Genomic DNA, 23,294 nt, shown 5'->3' with positions numbered 1-23,294 from the left:
CTATGCTTATGCTTAAAATGATTCCATACTGCTTTGTTTGTCGTTTTAAATCGAAACAAGGTACGCTCAATTTGTATGGGAGCTGTCAACATGCTCCCGGGCTGAGTTTTAGTGACAAAAAGTGAAATTAAAAATCACCAAAATAAATTACCGTGTATCATTTTTTCAGTGTAGTCTACCGCCATACCTACAACTTTGGCGAAGACACCAAATCAATCGAAAAATTCCTTAAAAAGTTACAGATTTTTGAATTTTCACATATCATTAAATCGAATGACCGACATCTCAGAGAATTGCCCTACTGCATAATAAAGCAATAACAAAAAAAACTTGTCTTGAGATCTTTAATTGCAAGAAATTATAAAAAAACATGTATTTCGAAGATTTATTTTTTTATTTCTATGAATTCTTAAAAGTTTACCAAATATTAAACTTTAAATAGAAAAAAAAACATTTCCCTTTATAAACTTAACCTTATGCATGAGCATAAGCATGAGCATAAGCATGAGCATAAGCATGAGCATGAGCATGAGAGACCACCCATGGTTGTCCTTCTCCGTTGCTGAACAGAACCGTAATATCCTTTCAGCACTACTGATCATAGGCTTCGACTATCAAGTGGTATTTCCCTTATCAACAGCATGTATGAATGCGCTGAAAAGATAGAACACCATGATTGCCAAAACTAGATCAGTTGTGAATAGGTAACAGTCATTGGCCACCAACGGCGCCCGCCATGTCAGTTTGTAGATCTCGATTTTAAAGGGATGGGAATGTTAGTTAGCGCTGGTTGCTACTAAGGCAGCTGATTTACTCTGTGCTTACACCCCACAAGCGCCAGGAACCTGAAAATTTGTTAGTAGGATAGGGTGTTTGGTCAGGATTCATCATAGAAGATGATGATGCGACCCAAAATCATAGTGTTTGTTGAAAGGTATTATATTTTATTCTCAAGGCAAACAATCGGATGCTGCGGATGAGACATTTCCCGTTTAACTGTTGTTAAATTTTTAATGAAGTGTTTTTATCTTAGACAGCCGGCTGTGGAAAGATAAAACCAAAACGATGTGTAGTTAAAGGGTAAAATATTAACCTAAGTAAGTTAATTTGGAGCGGTTTACATACTTGATTATTAAATTATACGTATGGCAACCGATCGGGATAGTCTGCGACGCTATAGAAATGGCGTGAATAATCACGTTGAAATAATACTTATCACCCTGCCTTACGAGCTGCGATGCTAATGGCCTATCTACAATCACTTAACTTAGAAAATTTCACTTAGCTTAGGAGTTTGAATCAATGGAAATGAATCTGATCTTCTACAATGAAAAGGAATAAAATTAGAAACTTGACGTATGGTTTGGAAAATTTCAAAATCTACGGTAAGTTGACGATTCCATATCAAAGGTAAACAAACAACTGCATAGCAACGTATATCAGCCCAGCAAATTTTCTAAGTTGATTGTGGATGACGGCCGTAAGTTGTGTACATTTTCTAAGTTTTACTTTACTTAGGCTGGTACAAATATTTTCAAAAGTTTTTGTCACCCCCCCCCCCCCCCTTCAAAATTGGCCCGAAAAATCAGGGGGGCAAAAAAAATATTTTTACAATAAACTTCAAAATTTCAATGAAAATTCAAGTGCAACCAGCTGAAATCAAATTCAAATACATTCTCCTGCGTTTTAAATCATTTTTAGCATGTTTGGGTTTGTTAAAAAATATTAAGATTTTTTGAAAATTTTCGATGCAAAATTTTTTTTTCGATACAATTTTTGTTTTTGTCAGATCTTAGATTTTTTGAAAACTAATGATTGCAAAACAACTGAACTAGTGTAAAATGCATTTTAAAACACTTTTTTCATTGAAATGTGAAGACTATGGCTTGTTATTTAATTTTTTATATTTTTTTATTTTTTTGCCCCCCCCCCCTTGACCTTGGCCGAGGGACAAAAGCTTTTTTAAATATTTGAATCGGCCTTAACTATTCTAAGCTAAGTGATTGTAGATAGGCCATAAGGAAAGGTCTAGTCACGTGTACTTAAAATTCTAGCGGATAACACGAAAACACTACAAAACGAAACAAAATCTATTGATATCGCGACATCGTGAAAACAAAATTAACAAAATCAATAACCGGTCTTGAATCAATAACGCGTCGATGACAAACTTTCTAAAATTAACGAATTTTAACTGCAAAATACCCTAAATTTTACAAAAAACCGCCATGAAACGAGCTCGCCCGAAATCAACTATTCATTTCAAATGAACCGCTTTACTGGAAAATATAAACTTAACCTTATGCAGAATAAAAAAGTAAATTTCCTAACTCAAAAAAATGTTTTTTCAATTGAGGTGTTGGTTGTCAGATCCAAATGTATTTGAGAAAGTTTAAATAAAAAAAAAGAAAACTCATGCAATACCAAAAAAAATCAACAGTGATGAGATGGATGGGTTTTAAAGCAGAATACCGTAATCCGGGGGGCATTGATAGCCGTAGTGACTTTGATAGGTTTGAGATTTTTCCGTAAAATAAGGAATACATTTTTTACGGAATGGTATGGAATCATATTGACCGTGGTAGACATGTGTTCTAAGTACTTCTAGAAGAAGTTTTAATAAAATTTAGAAAAAATTAAAAAGTTAGCTAACTATATTTAAAAAATGTACGGTCCCTAGGCGTTTTCAGTGAAACAAATTTCATACAAAATGGAACAACTTTTATTTCATACTGAAAATTCAATTTAAGATGTAATATTATTCGATAATTTAATTAACAAAATTTGTTTTAAAGAATTTTTATCTACGTTCAGACTATCTGAATTAAATATCTGAATCTGAATTTAATGACTATCAAGTCACCCTGGAAAAAGAATAAAAATAAATAAAATTAAGATTAAAATGAAAAATCACTGCCAGTTTGAAATCCTACCGAAATCCGGTTAACGGTATTTACATTCAATTGAAGAATTATTTTCGTTTTTTTATCAATACAGCAAGTTATATGTTGAATATATTTTTTTTTAAATCAGTTAAAAATTAAGAACTGGTAAAAAGCAACAAACTAGCGAGTAAAATATATGAATAATGTCAAAATGAAAATAAGTTTAATTTTCGGAATTCAAGTCTTGTTTATAAAGCAAATAGAATAATGTATTTGAGAGTTTCAGTATTAATAAAGTGAATTTCATAATGAAACAAAGAAAACAAAGCTATTTTTTTTTGTTTTTGATAAAATAGCCTAAATTAAGATTTTTTGCTCTATTCTGTTTAATTCTTTTTTCATCGATAGTGATTTTTTTTATTTTATTAGTTTATAAAGTTTTCAAACAATTTTGTGTCCTGATAACAATTTAAGTCAAGTTTAGTTAAGTCATATTTTTTTATTTTTTTTTCTTGTTTTTTTTTATTTTTATTCAAAATATTTTTAATGCTTATTGTTTAGTTTTTGCGGTACATTAAAAAGGATTTTTGACTAATTTTATTCGTTTAGTCGAAACAAAAATATTCAAAACATACTTGCTTGTTTCGACTAAACGAGTAAAATTTGTCAAAAATCCTTTTTGATTTTTTGGTTAAACCCTATATTGAGGAAAGATTGAGTTGTTAAGGTAAATATACTAAACTAACTGTTTTTTTTTTTTTCGTCTAAAAAGAATAAACGCGCTAAACATAAAATTGAAAAATACTGTTGACACAATAAATCTACGTACCGTCATTAGGGGTGGGATTGAGTCATAGCAATTTCAGCATTTTTGTATGACCCAATCTCACCCACCAGACCCAATGTCACCCCTGACGACGGTAATTCCTGGATTTCTGATATGGTCCAATACTTTACCACGCCAATTTTATAAGCCCTTTTGATAACCTCAAACGCGCAATCAGCAAAGGTGCACGTGTCCTCGCAATCAGGCTTGCCACAAATACAGATTTTTTTGGCACATACCAAACACTCAATCGAGTATAACTTTAAAGAATAATATTCTTAACAAAAACTGAACATGCCAAAAGATGCTAACAATGTTTATCTTTTTGGCCAATTTAACAAAAACTGCTCAAATTTATTTTAACTGTAAAAAAAAAATTCGTTTGTGTTTCGGGCCTGTGCTGAAAAATCTGTATTTGTGGCAAGCCTGCTCGCAATCCGACTGAGGTGTCACACAAAACTTGTCCCATCACGAACCAGCTGGCTCCCTTTTCGAGCAGACACTTGGTCGCGCGATTTGTGCACCGACAACAACAACGACAACAACGGATGTGCGGCGGCATTTGACTTGCCACAGTTTGTTGTTATCCCTGTAAGGTTCCATGGTTCAATTTTTTTTTTTCGAATCAAATTCAAACAGAAAAGTTCAAAACTCATCTACCTTTCCGATACGACGGAGCCTAAAGGGCGAAACTGCCACAAACTACGCATTCGCGCCCTTTCCTGTGTGCAAAGTGCTGAAAGGGGCGACTACTATTTAGCATCAGAATGGGGGGAAATCCGTTCCCGGCTGGGACTGGGAACGTCCGTCGACTAACAACTCCCGCGGGCTGTTGGCGGGAAGAAGCGCTGACAAAAGGGGTCGTCGAGTTCCGCGACACAATGAATTCTTTTCTTATGCGCAAGTGTGCTCGATTTATTATCACTGCTGGTACCTTCTTCGGTTGCCGAGAATGGGTAATTTTTCGGTTGAAAGGGAAGAAAAATACAGTTTTAGTTTATCTATTAATCGTAGGTTATTTTTTTTTGTTGTGAAAAAGGGGGAAGCAAGGGGTCAACCTCGGGTCTAAGCCACGTAGCGCGCGAGCTGTTCTAGGAAGAGATTCGAGAGATTCGTTGGAATACATTTCATTAGCCCGGTTTGTCGGAATTCAGCTCTAAAAAGGGGGGGAGCAAACCAAACTGATATTGATGAAGTGATGTTTGACAGTTTGGTAATGATGGAAGCTAGGGTGGATCTTGGAGAAATCGATCAAACTATTTCTTGTAGGAAAAAAGGGACTTCCCTTTCGGGAATGATTTAAGATGTGTATAAAAAGTGTTCTTTTTACCTTATTCGTGGCCATCCAAGACTGACATCCACGGAGGATGGATGGATTGATGATGGACTCGAATGAAAAAAGGGGACCGTACGTGCTGCTAAGTGTTGTGCAAGCACAGCTGGCCGGAAGGATGTGTAAGATATGGAAAAGGTGCCCTCCTCTGGCTTTAGTTATGGAATACGGGGCGTTTGCCGGAGGTGTTGGGACGGCCAAGAGGAAGACTGAAAGGTGTAAATTGAATTCAAGGTATGGGGTCGCGTTCCACGGAAATTGATTCTTGTAGATATCAAGATTATGCTAAGCTATCGTAAAAGGGGTCATATATTATTTCGATTGTATTTGGTTATCAAATTTGGTTTGGTTCAAATAAACTAAAATTATATCTTTTTCCAAGGAATCGATACGATTAAGATGAACTAGCAGGATTTCCAGAAGTAAGTTGATTCTCTAAATTCAACATTCATCAGAATATATTTACTACCAGCTGTAAATGGAACCAACAGTTTCAGTCACCATGCGTCTCCACATGGTCATTTAATCAAATTTCAAAATTGTTAACGATAAAAATATCGAGGCTCGATAACGATAACGAAAATCTAACGATGTCGTAGAGTGAAAAAGTAAACAAAATTTCGCTTCGTTTTATACCCATATTGCAAATTTTGAAAACTTGAGTATTTTCAAAAAAAAAAACGGTATTTTGTGAAAAAAATTATATTTAAAAAAAACTGTAATAAAGTAAACGCAAACAAAACATTGATTCGTTTGATACCCATATTCCAAATTTTGAAAATTTTAGTATTTTTGAAAAAAAAATAGTTATTTGTAAAAATTATAGTATTTTCTTTGAAAAAAACTCTAATAAATTGAAAAAGCATACAAAATTTAAATTCGTTTGATACCTATATTGCAAATTTTGAAAATTTTAGTATTTTCATAAAAAATAAGTTATTTTGTGTTTTTTTTGTATTTTCAAAAAAACTGTACTAAAGTAAACAGCAAACAAAATGTCACTTCGTTTGATACCTAAATTGCAAATTTTTAAAATATGAGATTTTTTTGATTTTTTTTGTATTTTCAAAAAAATAACTGTGATAAAGTAAAAACCCATGCAAAATTCCGATTCGTTTGATACCCATTTTGCAATTTATTAAAATTTAAGTACTTTAGAAAAAATATAGTAATTTGTGAAAATTATAGTACTTAAAAAAACTCTAATAAATTGAAAAAGCATACCAAATTTAAATTCGTTTGATACCCATAGTGCAAATTTTTAAAATTTAAGTATTTTCGGAAAAAACAGTATTTTGTGAAAATTTTAGTTATTTTTGTTTAAAACTCTAATAAAGTGAAAAAAGCATACAAAACATTTCGCTTTTGGTTTGATACCCATAATGCAAATTATGAAAATTTGATTTTTTTTAAATACAGTATTTCAGCAATTCCCCACGAAAAATTTTTTCCGATCGGGATCTCATTTTTTCTTGGGGTTCTGAGACCAAACTAATCAGACCCGTATTTTTTTGTTTGACCATTAGGGTGACCTACGCCGTGTTAGGGTGGTCCGAAAAATGACAATTTTCGTCGATTTTCGCAAAAACCACATTTTTCAAAAAATCATAACTCTCCGCCATTTCAACCGATTTTAACTGTCTTATACGCGAATAAAAGTGATAGGTTGGCGTTTCAAACAAAAATAGTTAAAAGTTTCAAAAATATAGCTTAACATATGAAAAAAGCAGAATGCAAATTTAAAATGCTGTTTTGAAGATCTTGAGCAGGCCTGCAAAATGTTTCCAACCCAGCGTACACATGAAGCAAACCAAAATGTCAGTTCACTGCTAGCATCTGACTATAAGCCTACTGTGTCCGTTCAACCACTGCCGCCTGACTCGTGCCGGTCGGCTGCTGGAGAATGAGAGACATGAAAAAATGAGCTACACTCACTCAATTCGTGTCGTATGACTGACTCGTAAAATCCTCTCTAAACACTATTTTGACTATTTTTAAACAATTGAATGGTTCTAGACTGTGCAAAACACGTAAAACAACCATAACTTATATTCAAAATTACATTTCCACGCATAAATACTAACTTTTTGTGTAAAAACTTGTTTCTTTATGTGTGTGCGTGCAACGTCGAATGAGCGTTGGTCGACTACTGCCTCGCATTGCAGCTGCTCAGTGAGCTAGGGCACTCACGACTGAGTCGGGTTTGTTTATGTCACGGTTTTGCGGTTCAGTGAATGGATCTGAAAAAATCGTGTATGCGTCGCCGATTTTCGCGTCAAGACCCCTGACATTTTCAGCTCTGATCTTGAGACCAATTAGCTTATGTCTTAAATTTTTTTATTGGATTCCTCGGAAAATTTTACATAAAATTAAAAAAATTAAAAGTTATGTTTTCAATATTTCGAGATAAGATTTCAAAAAAATAAAAACTACTTTTTTACAAAAACAACAATTGCTTTAAAAAAATTAATTTGAAGACGCAACTTTCGGTACCCAAACATATTTAGGTCATCGCTTGAAAAATGTGTTTTTTGCGAAAATCGATGAAAATTGTTATTTTTTGGACCACCCTGGCATAGGTCACCGTAATGACAAAACAAAAAAAAAATAGGGGTCTCATTATTTCTATCAAGGAACCCCCAGACTAGAGGTGGGCAAAAAAAGAGCGAACCGCTCAAAGAGCCGGTTCACTGAAAAGAGCGAACGAACCGTGGCTCTCAAAAAAAAGAAACGCGGTTCTTTTTTAAACTTCGGTCTTTTTGGAAGAACCGTTTCAAGATGGCATGATTTTTGTTATAAATATAATTTATTGAATTTCCAAAAAAAAAAAACAGTTCTGATTTTTTTATTGATAACTGAAATGCAATTTCAAATGTTTCAATGCTTATAAAAATTATTCCCAAAAGTAAATAATTTTCTAATCGAACTGAAAAAAACTTTTCATTGTACAACTGATTGTATATTAAAGTATTGGGACCATCCACAAACCACGTAGACACTTTTTTGGAAATCTCAACCCCCCCCCCCCCTCCCTCCCTCCGTCGTGGACAATTGTCCATACAAAAAAAAATCTTTTTTGTATGGATCATGGACAATCGACAAGCATTGAAATTTTAACATGATATGGTTGAATTAATCGACTTTAAAGATTGAAAAAATGATTCAGCGTCCATTATCGACGCTAAAATTATCTCCGATAGAATTATCGAAATAACAATAACGATAACATTAACCATTATCGTTATCGTCAGACGATAATATTATCGACGATAATTTTATCGATTAGCAATTGATTAACAACCTTGCAAATTTCATAGTTTTTCATCAACCCTCAACAAAACAAATTCCACAAAAAAAGCAAACCGTTTCCAGGACCACTCCCTGGCAACGTCAGCGTGGTTTCCAAAACCACTATCAACCAAACAACCGCCGCGTCACAAAAGGCAAACAAAAGTCCTTCGTCCGCGTCCGGGTGGCCACAGTCGAGTTCCAGCCGAGTTTCCGTGACCATGTCGAACCGCGCGGTAGCAACCTTCGAGAAGCCCCTGCAACATCTGAGTCTGCCGGATTGGCACTCCCGGCTGACCACGTTGAAGAATGTGGCCTACACCAAGCGGTCGGACGCGTTCGAGCTGCGCCACGACGCGCGGAATCTGCGGAACGAAACCCGGATCCAGTCGTACTGGGACACGTACCATAACAATGATAAGCTGTCGGATCGGGTGGCGGAGTTGGACCGCTGGCGGGAGACGATGCGGATTCTGCTGAAGCGGGTCAACACCGAGATTGGGGATTTGAAGGAGGAGAAGGCCTGTACGGAGCGGGACCTGGACGCGTTGATAACGCCGTTGACGGTCGTTACGGATAGTATCAGCATGAGGGATTGCCGGCTGGGATCGGAACTGACGTACGACGAAGGGGACACGGAGTTGAAGAACGAGCTGTGTATCGTGGAGAACAACCAACGACTGCTGAGGGATCAGAACCAGGGAGCTTGGGAGCAGCTGAACCGGCTGCAGGAGGTGAAGTTCAAGCTGGAGCTGGACCTGACGGACAAGGACGAGGCGCAGGACATCGACCAGCACCAGCTGGATGTCGACAAGCACTGCGCAAATGTCACGTTCAAGACGGAACCGACTCGAGTTCCAAAGAAGTGAGTAAAATCTGTGTTGAGGTAGTGTGGAAATCTGAAGTTTCTTTTCTAGTTCGTGCACCTACGCCAACTGGCTGGAGTACTGCGAGGAACTCGTACAACTGAGCGAGAAAACCATGGCGGATTCAGCGGCGGTTCGTGAATCACTGTTCGCGACTCGCGAGAAGGCCCGGAACATCCTGAAGGCTCAACAGGACCGCACCTCACACACGCTGAGGAAGAGAATCTTCGAGACTCAACGTGCTCGCAATGAGCTGGAGTACCAGCAGGGAAAGGTAACCTTAAAACTCTCATCAACCCACAAGTAATTCACTTCAACACCCACTTTCAGATGAAGGAAGAGATGCAAAAGTGCGCCGCCGAGATCGAAACCCTCGAGCAAGCCAGCAACGACAAGATGGAAGCCCTCAAGGTGGTCGAAACCCGCCTCGAGAACCGTGCCCAACGCTCGGGCATGGAGCTCTGCATCGACGAGTCGTACCACGGGCTGTGCGACGAGGTGCAGAAGCTGCGCGACACCATCAAGGTGCTGCGCGAGAAGATCAACGCGGCCAAAACGATGTACAACAATTTGCACGAGCTGGCCAAAAAGGTCGACCAGGACCTGGAGAACAAGGAGCACTCGCTGATGACGGACATCCGCTCGCTGGATCTGCGTGCCCGGCTCAACACCGGCGAATTTGGGGGGAAATCGACGCAAACCGATCGGAACATCCACCTGTCCCGGTTGGAGGACGAAATTCCCAAATCGTAAATTCAGTCAACCTGATGAAAGGGTCGTTGCCATCGCGTGCACCCAAATTTGACGTTCGACCTGTTTTTTGCACCCACACTTTGCTGATTTTGCATGTCCAAATATGTGCCAATTATTGGCGCATGCAACATGCAATGCACTGCACGCTTGAAGCTTTTAAACGCCACTTGCACTCATTTGGTCGAGCGATTCCCATACTATGTAGCAGCTTTTAATCGAAACTTTAGTTAAGGACTTGGAGTTGTTGGAAGTGGGTGACACGGCATCATATCTCATTATCAATGCTTGGTGTTGATTTTTGCTTTAACGACATAAATTTACAAAATTAAATAAATTTGTCATAAGTGTGATGTTTTCAATAAATTGTTGCATCAAAATCAACACGTGTTTAAATTCTTAAAATCATTAAAATAAAAAAGAAAAAAATTACAATGAGAGGGACTAGCCTGCGTTTGAAATAAAAAAGGCTTTTTCCTTAAAAGTTATGGCATCATTAGTTTTTCCATACAAGGCTGACGATCGGGACACCTACTGGTTAAAGGTTTGGTGAGAGCTTTTCATTATTATTTGCTTAATGATTATATTTCTGGAGCAACACGAGAAAAGGGCGGATAAGCATTTTGACAGCTGGAACTATTTCGCAAATTCCAAACCAAGAAGTAACTTTTTCACAAAACTCGAAATGTAAATCAGTAGCTCGCCTTCCCAGCTACATTTTAACACTGCGGGTTCTGTTAAATAGTTACTTGAAGGTTGGAATTTGCGAAATTGTTCTGGCTGTCAAAATGCTTATGCGCCCTCTTCAAATGTTGCTCCAGATTTCACTACATTATTATATTTATTATAAATTTAAAAAATCTCCGTCCCCTTTCCCATTCCAATTCCCAATATCAATTTCCCTAATTCCACTTCCCTCTAAAACTATAATTGTTTGCCAAATTTACACTTACACAACACTCATAACTTATTAAAAGCGTTTGGTCCGGTATTGTGAAATGTGGTCCGTTCACAGAATCTGTCTCTGTGGTTAATGCAACGCAAAAGACCTAACCGATTTGATTAGACAAAGCATCATACAATTTCGCGGGCCAAACTATCCGATTTCAGCATAAAATTGGTACCGTCAGTGGGGGTGACATTGGGTCTGGGGGGTGAGATTGGGTCAAAGTGATTTTTTACGGATTTCACCATTTCTCAGATTCTTCTCAATTAAACTGAATTCTGTTAAAGGGGTTGTGTAGGGGACATCTTAGGATGACTTCGCTGAAAAAATCTCGTTCCTAGAGCAAATCCTGTTATTTTGACAGCTGTCTAAAATTGAGGTACGTTTTTGGCCAGAAATGACCTCTTGAAAAATCATTTTTCTAAAATTTTTGTTGGGATTGCTCAAAAACTACCCAAATGTTTGAAAATCTCCACTTCAAACATTGTAGCATGTCAATACGATTCCCTCGAACAAGAAACACTGTTGGATGACTTGTTTTTACCCTATCGTTATATTTGAGCATCATTTTAGTTTCATTTGACTCAATGTCACCCCCTCTAAGGGGTGAGATTGGGTCAGTTTTCAAACTATTGGCATTTAAGGTAGTGTTCATCAAAATCCACCATATTTTGGGAAAATGTTAGTACACTATCTAAGAACAAATCTACGTTGGAAGATTTTCGATGTTATTTAAACTGTTTTTGTTATTAAGTAATTACGAGAGGTGTATCGTTTTTTGACCCATAGTCACCCCCACTGACGGTACACGGAATAAATCCTATTTTTTCATAGGATTTTTAATACTAAAAGTTGAATTCCCAACATATCTAAATTTTTTTTTTTTGAGTAGGTCATATAAACATATATAACACAAAAGCTTATATATGGACCTTTAAAAAAAACTCTTGTATGTTTTAGAGAACTAAAATATGCATCTTTAGCGCTACAGTATAGGATGGTGCAAAATCTGGCACCGGTGTTATGATTTAAAAAAAATGATTTTTGGAAAAAAAAACCTAAAAATTGTAAAACAAAACTTCAAAATCATTTTTGGATACAAAACCAAAGGAGAATGGGCGAATTTGGTCCAAGGATGTACACGAACGGGACCAACTTTTTTCGAAAGATCTCGCCGAGACATGGAAAAAAGTCTTCTGGACCAACTCTCTAAACCCCGGGGTTCAAAAGTTACAAGCTGTTGAAATATGAGCATTTTGGGTAAAAATGTGCAAACAAACTTATTTTTGATATTTCTAAAATCATTCATAAAATCTCTGTTTCATTATGGATTTCAATTTTCTTGACTTCATTCGACGCGTATCAGCAAAAACTATGAGTTCTGATATGTCTTAGCATGATTGAAACATGATTTCTCTTGTTTTTATCCGTTTGAACCGTTGGGCCAAGAGGCATCCCATATAAACAAGTCGAAACTTCAAGGTTTAGAAACCGGATCCGACCCAGATTGTTTCAGTGAGTATGGAAGGCTTCAGTACAATGTTGTAACAACTTATTGGGATGGTCTGAGTCATCCGAGAACTCCTTGGAGTTAAGACCGGTGAGTCTACCACCGTAACAAGCAAGATGTCGGCGGTTTTTGACCACTGATCATACCCGCATGGCTTCAGTGAGTATGGTAGACTACTATGCTGATGTGTTGGAGTGTCCTGGGTTCTCCTAGGACTCCCTGGAGTTAAGATCTGTGGGTCTACTACCGTAACAAGCAAAATGTCGACCGGTTTTGACAACGGAGCATACCCCCATAGCTTCAGTGAGTGTGGTAGACTACTTTACTAATGTGTTAGGATGTCCTGGGTCATCCAAGGACTCCCTGGAGTTATGATCTGTGGAGCTACAGCCGTAACAAGCAAGAGGTCGACGGTTTTTGACCCCGGATCATACCCGCATGGCTTCAGTGAGTATGGTGCACTTCTTGGTTAATGTGTTGGGATGTCTTTGGTCATCCTAGGACTCCCTGGAGTTATGATCTGTAGGTTTACGGCTGTTACAAGGACTCCCTGGAATGGTCCAGAACATACCAACATAACAGCAATACAGTCTGCCATACTCACTGAATCTTTGCGGTTATGATGCGCGGTTAAAAATCGTCGACCTTTTTCTTGTTACAGTGACCCAAATATCTTAACTTCAGGGAGTCCTAGGATGACCAAAGACATCCCAACATATTAACAAAGCAGTCTACCATACTGACTTAAGCTATGCGGGTATGTTCCGGGGTCAAAAACCGTCGACCTCTTGCTTGTTACGGCTGTAGCTCTACAGATCATAACTCCAGGGAGCCCTTGGATGACCCAGGACATCCTAACACATTAGTAAAGTAGTCTACCACACTCACTGAAGCTATGCGGGTATGCTCCGTTGTCAAAACCGGTCGACATTTTGCTTGTTACGGTGGTAGACTCACCGGTCTTAACTCCAAGGAGTTCTCGGATGACTCAGAACATTCCAATAAGTTGTTACAACATTGCGCTGTAGCCTTCCATACTCACTGAAGCAGTCTGGGTAGGATTCGTTTTCAAAATCTTCAAGTTTCGGCTTGTTTCTATGGTAAGCCTCTTGCAAAAACGGTTCAAACGGATAGAAACAAAAGAATTCATGTTTCAATCATGCTAAAACATATCAGAACTTATAGTTTTCGGTGATACGCGTCGAATGAAGTCAAGAAAATCGAAATCCATAATGAAACAGAGATTTTATGAATGATTTTAGAAATAGCAAAAATTAGATTTTTTGTACATTTTAACCCAAAATACTCAAACTTCAACAACTTGTAACTTTTGAACCCCGGGGTTTAGAGAGTTGGTCCAGAAGACTTTTTTTCATGTCTCGGCGAGATCTTTCGAAAAAAGTTGGTCCCGTTCGTGTACATCCTTGGACCAGCTCCCATACAAATTTGCCCATTCTCCTTTGCAATCGAAAATTATCCAACCCATTTCAAAATTATTTTATAAAGTTAAAGCACCCTAGCAAAAATATCATCAAAATGCTAACATTTTTTTTAACATTTAAGGTTTTAAACATTGACATTGGATTACTTGTTGAAGAGAAAAGCCCACGTTAAGTTTAAATTTGGTAAAAAAATGTGTTTTACTCAGTGTTTTAAAATTGGCTCTATTTTTACACTTTTTTACTTTTACTTCTATTTTTATAATTCTTTTACAATTTTAAATGATTTAATCCCCCTGAGTTAAAAACTCATCATATTTCGAAAAGTATTGGTTCGATTCTCAATTTTACAAAGCGTTAACTTTGTATTTTTTGCATTTTCAATTAATATAATCTAGATTTTACATTTTTTTTAATCCAGAGAAATCATTTGAAAGGAGACATTTTGTGGACATTTTCAAATGTTTGGCTCGATATAAAACTTTAAGATTATTTTTAAAAAGAAGAGAATGAAATAATCACAAAAGTTACATTATGTTAAAAAAAAGTTTACAGAATTTAAACCTCAAGAGGCTGTAAAAAATGTAGGTAATTTTAGACAGCGTTTTTAAAATATTTTCTTCTTCGTAAAGTTTATGTTTCTAAATTGAGAAAACATTTTTTTTTTAAAGTTTCACCATAATATGCTTAGGCTGGTACAAATAATGTCAAAAGTTTTTTTGAGTAATTGCAAAACAACTGAACTACACAGAAAAAAAAAATCATGGTTATATTACATCTGGGAAAGGGTACATCTTTAATGTCAGAAAAAAATTAATTTAACCTCTAAAAATATGAAATTTTGCTTCTTTTCTGGTGTTATGTCACTTTTCAGTTTAAATTGATGTAAAATTACATCATTGAAGAAGTAAGATTCAACCTTCCAATATTACATCTTCCATTTTTTTTACTGTATAGTGTTAAATACATTTAAAAAAAATCATTCAAATATTGCTTTTATGTATTGTTATTTTAATTGTTATTTTTTATTTTTTTGCCTCCCCCGGCCATATCCAAGGGACAAAAACTTTGAAAATATTAGCATCGGCCTTACAACATAAAAACGGTGCAGTTGATAAAAGATGTGTAAACAAATTTTTGTTACAAATGAGTATGCCCAAAGAAGCCATTTTGCATCATGAGTTTGTCCCTATAATTTTCCTTACAAATTTGGAAGCTGTCCATGAAAAAATGAAACATGAAAATTCAAAAATCTGTATCTTTGGAAAGAATTTTTTGATCGATTTGGTGTCTTCGGCAAAGCTGTAGGTATGGATAAGGATTAAACTGAAAAAAATATACAAGGTAAACATTTGTTTGGTGATTTTTAATTTCACTTTTTGTCACTAAAACATGATTTGCAAAAACGCACTTTTTTATTTTCTCCATTTTTTGATATATTTTAGGGGAAATACCAATTTTTAAGAAATTTCTAGAACGGGCAAAACATCTTTGACCGAGTTTCGTATTTTTTTATCAAAACAATTTTTTTCAAAAAATCGAAATATTTCTCTCAAAAAAATTAAAGCTTCACTTGTGGATGTAATTCGCAATCAAAAAGTAAAATTTTGATAAGGCTATTGCAAATATTTTTCCAAGTTTATGTCTTCCCCCCTTCCCCTTTCAAAATTGGTCCAAAAAATCAGGGGGCAAAAAATATATTGTTTCAAAAAACTTCAAAATTTTAATGAAAGTAAAATCCAAATAAATTTAAAACAATCTTATACACATTTTCCTGCATTGATAATCATATTTAGCATGTTTGTGCTGGATTTAAAATATTTTGACCTGGCAAAAAAAAAAAATCGTCAATACTTAGGTATTTTGGAAACTAATGATAGCAAAACAACTGCACAGAAAAAAAATCATGGTAATATTACATCTGGGAAGGGGTTTTTAAACTTTTCTGGTGTAATGTCACTTTTTCAGCTTAAATGAAGGTAAAATAACTTCATAAAAGAGGAAATATTCAACCTTCAGAAATTACAGCTTCCCAATTTACATTTTTTTTTACTGTGTGGACAAGTGTATTATGAATTTTTTAACACTTTTTTTCATTCAAATGTAAAAATCGTGGCTCGTTTATTTAATTTTTGTTTATTTTTATTTCCATAAATCATTTTTCATAAATCATTTTTGCTGAAAAATTTGTATGGAAAATTATATGGATAAACTAATGACGCAAAATGGCTTCTTTGGGCATATTGAAGGCACCAAAAAAATTTCAGCTGTATTAAAAAATACAAAAAAAAATCGAAAGGCCAAAATCTCAGAAAATTGCTCAAATGTAATGCATTACCTTGTCCCCAACTGACCCAACATAAAACACCACTTGCTACTGCTCTCGATCCAGTTTAGCATCGATTGCAATGATTTATCGCCCGATTGGCTTTTGATTTTATGTAATTTTCAATTTATTACACAAATCTATGAATTATCACCTACCGGTGGCCGGCCCCGCTTGATTCTAACCCCACTCGATGAAGTTGTCTCACGTCGGTCGAATTTTCACCGCTCGCTCACTCGCGCGAGTTTTAATAATTTTATCCCCTTTCACACTTGGGGAGCTTTGTTGGGCTTGAGCCCGCGGGTTGTTGATTTGCTTTGGCTATCAAACTCACGCACGCATGGGCAATGCTCACTTGCGACTTGATTTTTAATTCATGCGCGTTCCGACACCTCGACTTAATGAATTAGTCATATTTATAAACACTTATCGTGTTAAGTGTAAAATTATGTACTATTTAAAGCGCCTGCGCAGCACAACTTGGTAGCCACAGTGCAAGTGCAATGAAAATGAAATATAAAATAAAAATCTTTGCAAACTTGTTCGCTGACTACTTCAGAGTTTGAACCGCCAACCACGACGAGGTGGAGTAATTTATGTTGATTTGGATCGCGACGCAAATCTGGTCCAGCAGCAGCAGCAGCATATATGTTGGATGTTGGAGGAAGGGGCCGTAAATATTGGATTTAGTGATAATGGTGATTATTCTGCAGGTCGCGCACACACATTAGTGAGAGCGGGCTGGGAGTTCCAGACTTGGCCAGACTCGGTCGACTTGGTCGAGGATCGTAAATCTGATTCGCTTGTCTCAAAAGGCTTCCCTCCGTGCTGCTTTGGAGCAAGGTGCGATTTTCCTCGGCCTAACCGGACGACTTTATGAACCTGTTCTTGATTGGTTTATTGGGTGTTTATTCACCGGTTTTGTGATTATGAGTGACGGATTTGATTGGTGGGCACTTGCGAATTATAGAAATAATGACAAGGTATTTTTAAGTACAAAAAGAGTTCTTTAAAAGATATTAAAAAATGATATTAATTCAATTTACTATGTATTTCTATTTCCCTCACGAAAAAGGTTATGACTCACTTCTTGAGCCAGGGTTCACCCCAAAAACCAATGCATAAACAAACAGCTGTTAAAGTGTTGTTGCGGTTGCCATCAATCAAACCCGTAATCCCTTCCTGGTTTTCCAGCAAAACGCCGAATGTGTGTTCCACAAATTTCCGCGAAAAAACAAAGCCACTAAAACCAATAAAAACCAATCGCGGGCGCCTGCTCACGAGCATTGTAGGTGTTCTCCGACGACTATTGATTGTAAACTCAAGTTGTTAACTACTCCAGACCCATTAAAAATTCATAGACCCATAAATCAGGCCCCGAACCGAACCAAACCCGGGGTCTCCCCCCGGAATCGACACGTCGTCGCGGTTGGTCCCTTAATATCTTGCTCTATCTCTCGCGGGCTTAGTTTCTTTCAGATTGGTGGTGCCTTTAGGTTAAGTCAGAAGGTGCTGTCAGAAATCATAAGGAACCGATTTATGGGGTCCCGGTGGGAATAAAAATGGCGACCGATGGGGGGACGACGCGATCGCCGCGCATATATCACCAACTCTTTATTAAGTTATTAAGGGCTGCGACGATAAATTTTCCAAATGTCTCGTGCCAAACGGGCGGGGCGCCAAATTTTGTTTCAATTCGAAAGTTGATTAGCAACTTGTTTTCCAATCAAATTTGCGCCATCGAGGCCATGTTGAGTAGCATTAAAGGTGTTGAGTTTTGCGAATGTCTTGAAGGTGGTGGCTCAGAACCACGCCAAGATCAGTGGAGTTTTTGGGGGGCACCTGCCTGATAGACTAGAGTTGACTTGAAATAATAGCAGTTTATGCAACAAGTTGCAAAACGAAATTTTTTTCTGCACAAGTCGAGCATTTATCCAACAAGGTTTACCGAGTTGTATAAATACGACAAGTGCTGAAAAAATCTAGTTTTGCAACGAGTTGCTAACAACATTTTTTTACAATTTCGAAAAAAACTTTTTGAATGTAATTTTTTGTCAAACTAACATGTAAATTAACCATTCTAAACAACAAATTTTTTTGAAGAAAGTTACTTTTCGATACCAGTGCTGAAAAGTTCAACTATTCAACACCCATTTCAGGGCGGAAATGTTGAACTTTTCAGCACTGGTATTGAAAGGTAATGATTTTCCATTCTGTTATTTTTAGTAGAGAAAAGTAGGCCGTTTCGTCGTTTGAGAATGACAGAAGTATGTAGACGGAATGGCAGAAATAGTAGTTTATGCAACAAGTTGCAAAAAGAGGATTTTTTCAGCACGAGTCGTACATTTACTAACGAGGTTTACCGAGTTAGATAAATACGACAAGTGATGAAAAAACAAGTTTTGCAACGAGTTCCATGCAACGTTTTTTGCAATTCCGAAAAACACCCTTTGGACAGAATTATAGGACAAATGTCCAAAAAGTATAACTGTTGAAAAGTATAACTTTTCCTAACAAGTGCTGAAAAGTTCAACTTTTCAGCATCCATTTCAGTGCTGAAAAGTAGAACTTTTCAGCATTTGTTTTGAAAAGGGTTACTATTCGATTCTGTTATTTTTGGTACAGAAAAGTAGGCTGTTTTGTCGTTCAAGAATGACAGAAAAAGTAAGTAGTTTCACGACGGAATTGCAAAAAAAATATTTTCGCCCTCCCTGATATGAATCATGAAGATATATTTTCTTTGATCAATTATTTTTTTCGGATTTTATAAAAAAAATCTTGTAATCCAAAATGCGTCTTTCAAAACGAATAAGCTAAAAAAAATTATGAATTTTATTTTAAGAACCAGCCACAAGCTGGAAACTTTAAACAAAAAGTATTAAAACTGGAATGTGCATTTTGTTCCTCTTAAAAAAAAGCAATAAAATATTGAAAAATCAATAATCGGTAATTCTCCGCCAACTCACACAGCAGTTGCCCCGACCCCTCTTCGATTTGCGTGAAACTTTGTCCTAAGAGGTAACTTTTGTCTCTGATCACGAATCCGAGATCCGTTTTTTGATATCTCGTGACGGAGGGGCGGTACGACCCCTTCCATTTTTGAACATGCGAAAAAAGAGGTGTTTTTCAATAGTTTGCAGCCTGAAACGGTGATGAGATAGAAATTTGGTGTCAAAGGGATTTTTATGTAAAATTAGACGCCCGATTTGATGGTGTACTCAGAATTCCGAAAAAACGTATTTTTTATCGATAAAACACAAAAAAAGATTTATAAATTCTCCCATTTTCCGTTACTCGACTGTAAAATTTTTTGGAACATGTCATTTTATGGGAAAATTAATGTACTTTTCGGATCTACATTGACCCAAAAGGGTCTTTTTTTTCATTTAGAGCAAATTTTTTTTTTCGTAAAATCACGATAACTCGTGATGTTTATAAGCAAACCCCTTATGTATACATATCAAAATTTGTAATTGTCTGCTCTACAACATTGTAGAACATTGTTACACTCTAAAAAATAACCCTGCAAAGTTAGAAAAAAAACACGAAATTCCAAAATGACAAATTTTGTTCAAAATGAAAAAATGATCCTTCTGGGTCAATGTAGATTCGAAAAGTACATTAAATTTCCCATGTTCCAAAATTTTTTACAGTCGAGTAACGGAAAATGACAGAATTTCTAAAACTTTTTTAGTGTTTTTTTTTCGATGAAAAGTACGTTTTTTGAAATCCTGAGTACACCATCAAATCAGGCGTCTAATTTTACATTAAAGTCCCTTTGACACCAAATTTCTATCTCATCACCGTTTCAGGCTGCAAATTATTGAAAAAACACCTCTTTTTTCGCATGTTCAAAAATGGAAAGGGTCGTACCGCCCCTCCGTCACGAGATATCAAAAAACGAACCTTGGATTCGTGATCAGGGACAAAAGTTACCCCTTAGGACAAAGTTTCACGCAAATCGAAGAGGGGTCGGGGCAACTGCTGTGTGAGTTGGCGGAGAATTACCCAGTAATCATTTTTATTTTATTTTTTTTTTTTTTGGCGGATTTAGATGCCAACAAATCCATCTTTTTAGCTACAAGCTCCTTAACATTTTCGAAAACAGTGAAAAAAGTCGATTTTTTCAGGCTATAAATTCCCCAAAAAATTAGGGGAACAAATAATGCAATATTATGAAGTATCAACCAGAATTTAAACATTCATCGAAAAATTTGGCAAAATTGATTTTAATTTAGTTGGAATGCATTTTATAACGTTTATCTGTGCATTTTACATTATCAAAGTCTTTTTAATTCTCTACCGCCCAAATTTTTATTTTTCCCATGTTAAGGAGGTCATTTTGAGCACCTTTTGTTCTACAAAAAACTTTACTTTTCTTGTCTAAATGTAGTGTTTTTATTTACATTTAACTTGCCGATTCTACCACCTGCTTCATTACATTTTGCCTTTCTAATATTTTTTGATGTTTTCACAGAAAGTTTTTATTTTTTTTTCACTTTTTTCTTTAGAATAACTTTATGATATTTGAATTGTAAACAAATGCGCAGAGGCATAGTCTGGAACACTACAAAAATTATTGCATACCGCCATTATTGGAGGCTGTTGCTAAAATATATTAAGGTTTGAAAAAACATTTTTAGCAGTAATTTGCAAAAGCTATGAGAAAAATTCAAACCAATCCTGGATGTATATAGCATATTTTGAAGTGCTTCAAAAGACCATTTGAATGCATATAAGAGAGTTGGAATTGATCAAGTTTTTTTTATGATTTTTCATGTTTTTTTTTGACATAATTGCTTCAATGCCCGTTTTACCCCACTTCCCTTTGTCGTAGAGGGCTCATATTTGGCATGAGTTCATCTTATTGGTACGTTCGTTTGAAGAGCCAGTTTTGGTTCAATCGAACGTCATTTGTCAGTGTGCGTGGAACTCGCATGAAACTGAAAAAAATATCGAGTGCGGCACTAGAGTTTCAGTTCCAACATGGCGGCAAAACTCGTGCGGAACTAGCGCGAGTTTCTTCAAACCCGGGCAGACGGTAATAACAAAATTCATGCCATTTCAATAACAAATATTGTTAAAATAACAGAAAGTGTTATGGAATGTTCTTGAAAAATCAATCTTTGCATAAGGGTTTAATAACAGCTTATGTTATCATAACAACATTTGTTATTGATCTGATATTGATTGAAAGCCAAAACAACTTTGGAATAACATTTTTTGCTATGGAAGAATACCTGAAACTGTTATTGGGATGATCGGATTAGTTGTTAAAATAACAAAAAATAATAACAAAGATTTGTTCGAAGAATAACTAAAATTGTTACTAGTCTGTTATTACAATAACAATCCAATAACATAAAAATCATAACGTCGAATAACGAATCTTGTTATAAATAACATAAAATGTTATTGGCCTAGTATTTTCAAATATCAAAAAATGTTATTCTCAAGTTATTTCCGTATGCTCGGGAAGAAACGCTTTGACAGCTCTGAGTGCGGCACTCAGTGTGGAACTAGTCATCAAACGAACGTACCATGTGTAAAGCATCTCGATACGACCTGTTACACACTGGTGAAAAACTCGCTCTTGAGTTTAAGTTTCGGAACTTGGACATTGTAATTGACTTAACTGAACTTAGGTTTGACTAACTCAAATTTGATTTAAAAAAAAAACTAACCTAAATTATATCTTTAAAAATAATTAGAATGAAAAGCGAAAAGTAAAAAACAAATTGAGTCTAGTATTTTTATCAACTTGAAGATGGTTTGTTGATGAAAATAACTTCTGGAGTAGGGGAACACCATCTTATTCCAGCGTGCCTCTAATGTTGGCAGGTCAGAACTTTGACATTCAATTAATGCTAATTAAAAGCGTTTTCAACTGAAATCGAGAGATAAATAGCTCAATAAGAAGTGAGAAAGCAAGTTTCTATCAAAAGTTTTGCAAAATTAGTTGTTTAAATAGTAAAAATCAGCAATTTGGATGGAGTTAGGAGCGAGAGCTGAACCTGCCAAACATACGAGAATTTCCCCTATTTATTTATTCATTGTGATTTTTTGCAGTTTTTACATATGAACATCACGAATAAATCTTTTTTAAATAATAACTATAGATTTTCAAACATATCCAAGAGTCATCAGAAGAAAACATCCAAGTCTCACTGTAATGAGGGCGCCATGAACCCCGCGCCAGGACACGTCCCTGGCGCAACCCCGCGTGTATCATTAGCCGGTACATGTCGACTTAATGTTTGCATGATTCGACCGGAATGATATCATAAGTGGGTAATCGAAACCGAAACCAGTATCGAAAAGTCCATAGCGCACACGACCCAACGCGTAGCATGGCTTAGTTGGGCCAGCAGCTGGTCAAATATTGGTCAAAAGCCGCACGCGCTAAGCCAACTCTTGTCCCGGTCAGTCAGTCTAGTCTAGCTAGTACACAGTTGACCGGTAGTTAAGCGAGTTGGTCAGTCAGTCAGCCAGTCGACCACTGGCTTAATCATAGTAGTCCGCACCGGGCGCTCAGCCAAATATTGACCCGATTCTGCAGACTCTCGATTCACTTTTGGATAAGGTTCAGAACTTGAACGCAATTGATTGCAACGGTTGATTAGGACACTTTCAAATGTGTTCCCCCAACGTGGAGTTGCGTACGAGTCCTAACAAAAAACTCAAACGTAACTTTCTTGGCCTTTGCCACCGCGCGCCGTTGGAGTCGTTGAAGTCGGTGTGGTAGCTTATGATTACCTCCGGTTCAGTGAACGTTGCGTTGCGGGCTTTTGATGGCGTCCCGCCGAACGTCGATGTCCAGTGGCCGCCACCGACGGAGGTCGTTTAATCGGTGCGCAGAAATCTTTCCAGTTGTATCAATCAAAATGTTTTCCCCCTTCGTTTCGATTGGATTATTTACGCAGTTGTGACTTTTTTGGATTCGAAAGCGTTGGGTTAGGTTAGGTTTAGGGTAATGGTGCGTAGACGCAGTTTCAGGTTAAGCGTTGACGACTTGTTGGGTGAGGAGCGTGGGGGTGGGAGCTTTGAGCTTGTTGCTATTATGTTGAAGTTGTAATTCAATATGTAATGGATTAGCGGGACAAAGTTGTTTTGGAAAGAGTTTAA

At 36.5% G+C, this 23,294-nt stretch overlaps 1 protein-coding gene across 1 annotated transcript; it reads left to right on the top strand.

Annotated features, from left to right (window-relative positions):
- The first annotated feature begins 8,421 nt into the window (after nt 1-8,421).
- LOC120429675 (tektin-B1) lies at nt 8,422-10,203 on the top strand. The gene is made up of 3 exons (XM_039594706.2): nt 8,422-9,197; nt 9,250-9,472; nt 9,529-10,203. The coding sequence occupies exons 1-3, from the start codon at nt 8,554-8,556 to the stop codon at nt 9,949-9,951; spliced, it is 1,290 nt and encodes a 429-aa protein (XP_039450640.1). The 5' UTR covers nt 8,422-8,553; the 3' UTR covers nt 9,952-10,203.
- The last annotated feature ends 13,091 nt before the right edge of the window (nt 10,204-23,294 follow it).

Source organism: Culex pipiens, chromosome 2 (assembly GCF_016801865.2).
Source record: "Culex pipiens pallens isolate TS chromosome 2, TS_CPP_V2, whole genome shotgun sequence".
NCBI classification, from domain to species: Eukaryota; Metazoa; Arthropoda; class Insecta; order Diptera; family Culicidae; genus Culex; species Culex pipiens.
This window is presented reverse-complemented; position numbering and strand designations above follow the sequence as displayed.

What these genes read in the sequence shown, in the direction of transcription:
- LOC120429675 (XM_039594706.2), top strand. Translation starts at nt 8,554, where the DNA reads ATGTCGAACCGCGCGGTAGCAACCTTCGAGAAGCCCCTGCAACATCTG. An exon ending in CCGACTCGAGTTCCAAAGAA is followed by an intron (nt 9,198 to 9,249) that starts GTGAGTAAAATC and finishes TTTCTTTTCTAG; the next exon opens with TTCGTGCACCTACGCCAACT. An exon ending in TGGAGTACCAGCAGGGAAAG is followed by an intron (nt 9,473 to 9,528) that starts GTAACCTTAAAA and finishes ACCCACTTTCAG; the next exon opens with ATGAAGGAAGAGATGCAAAA.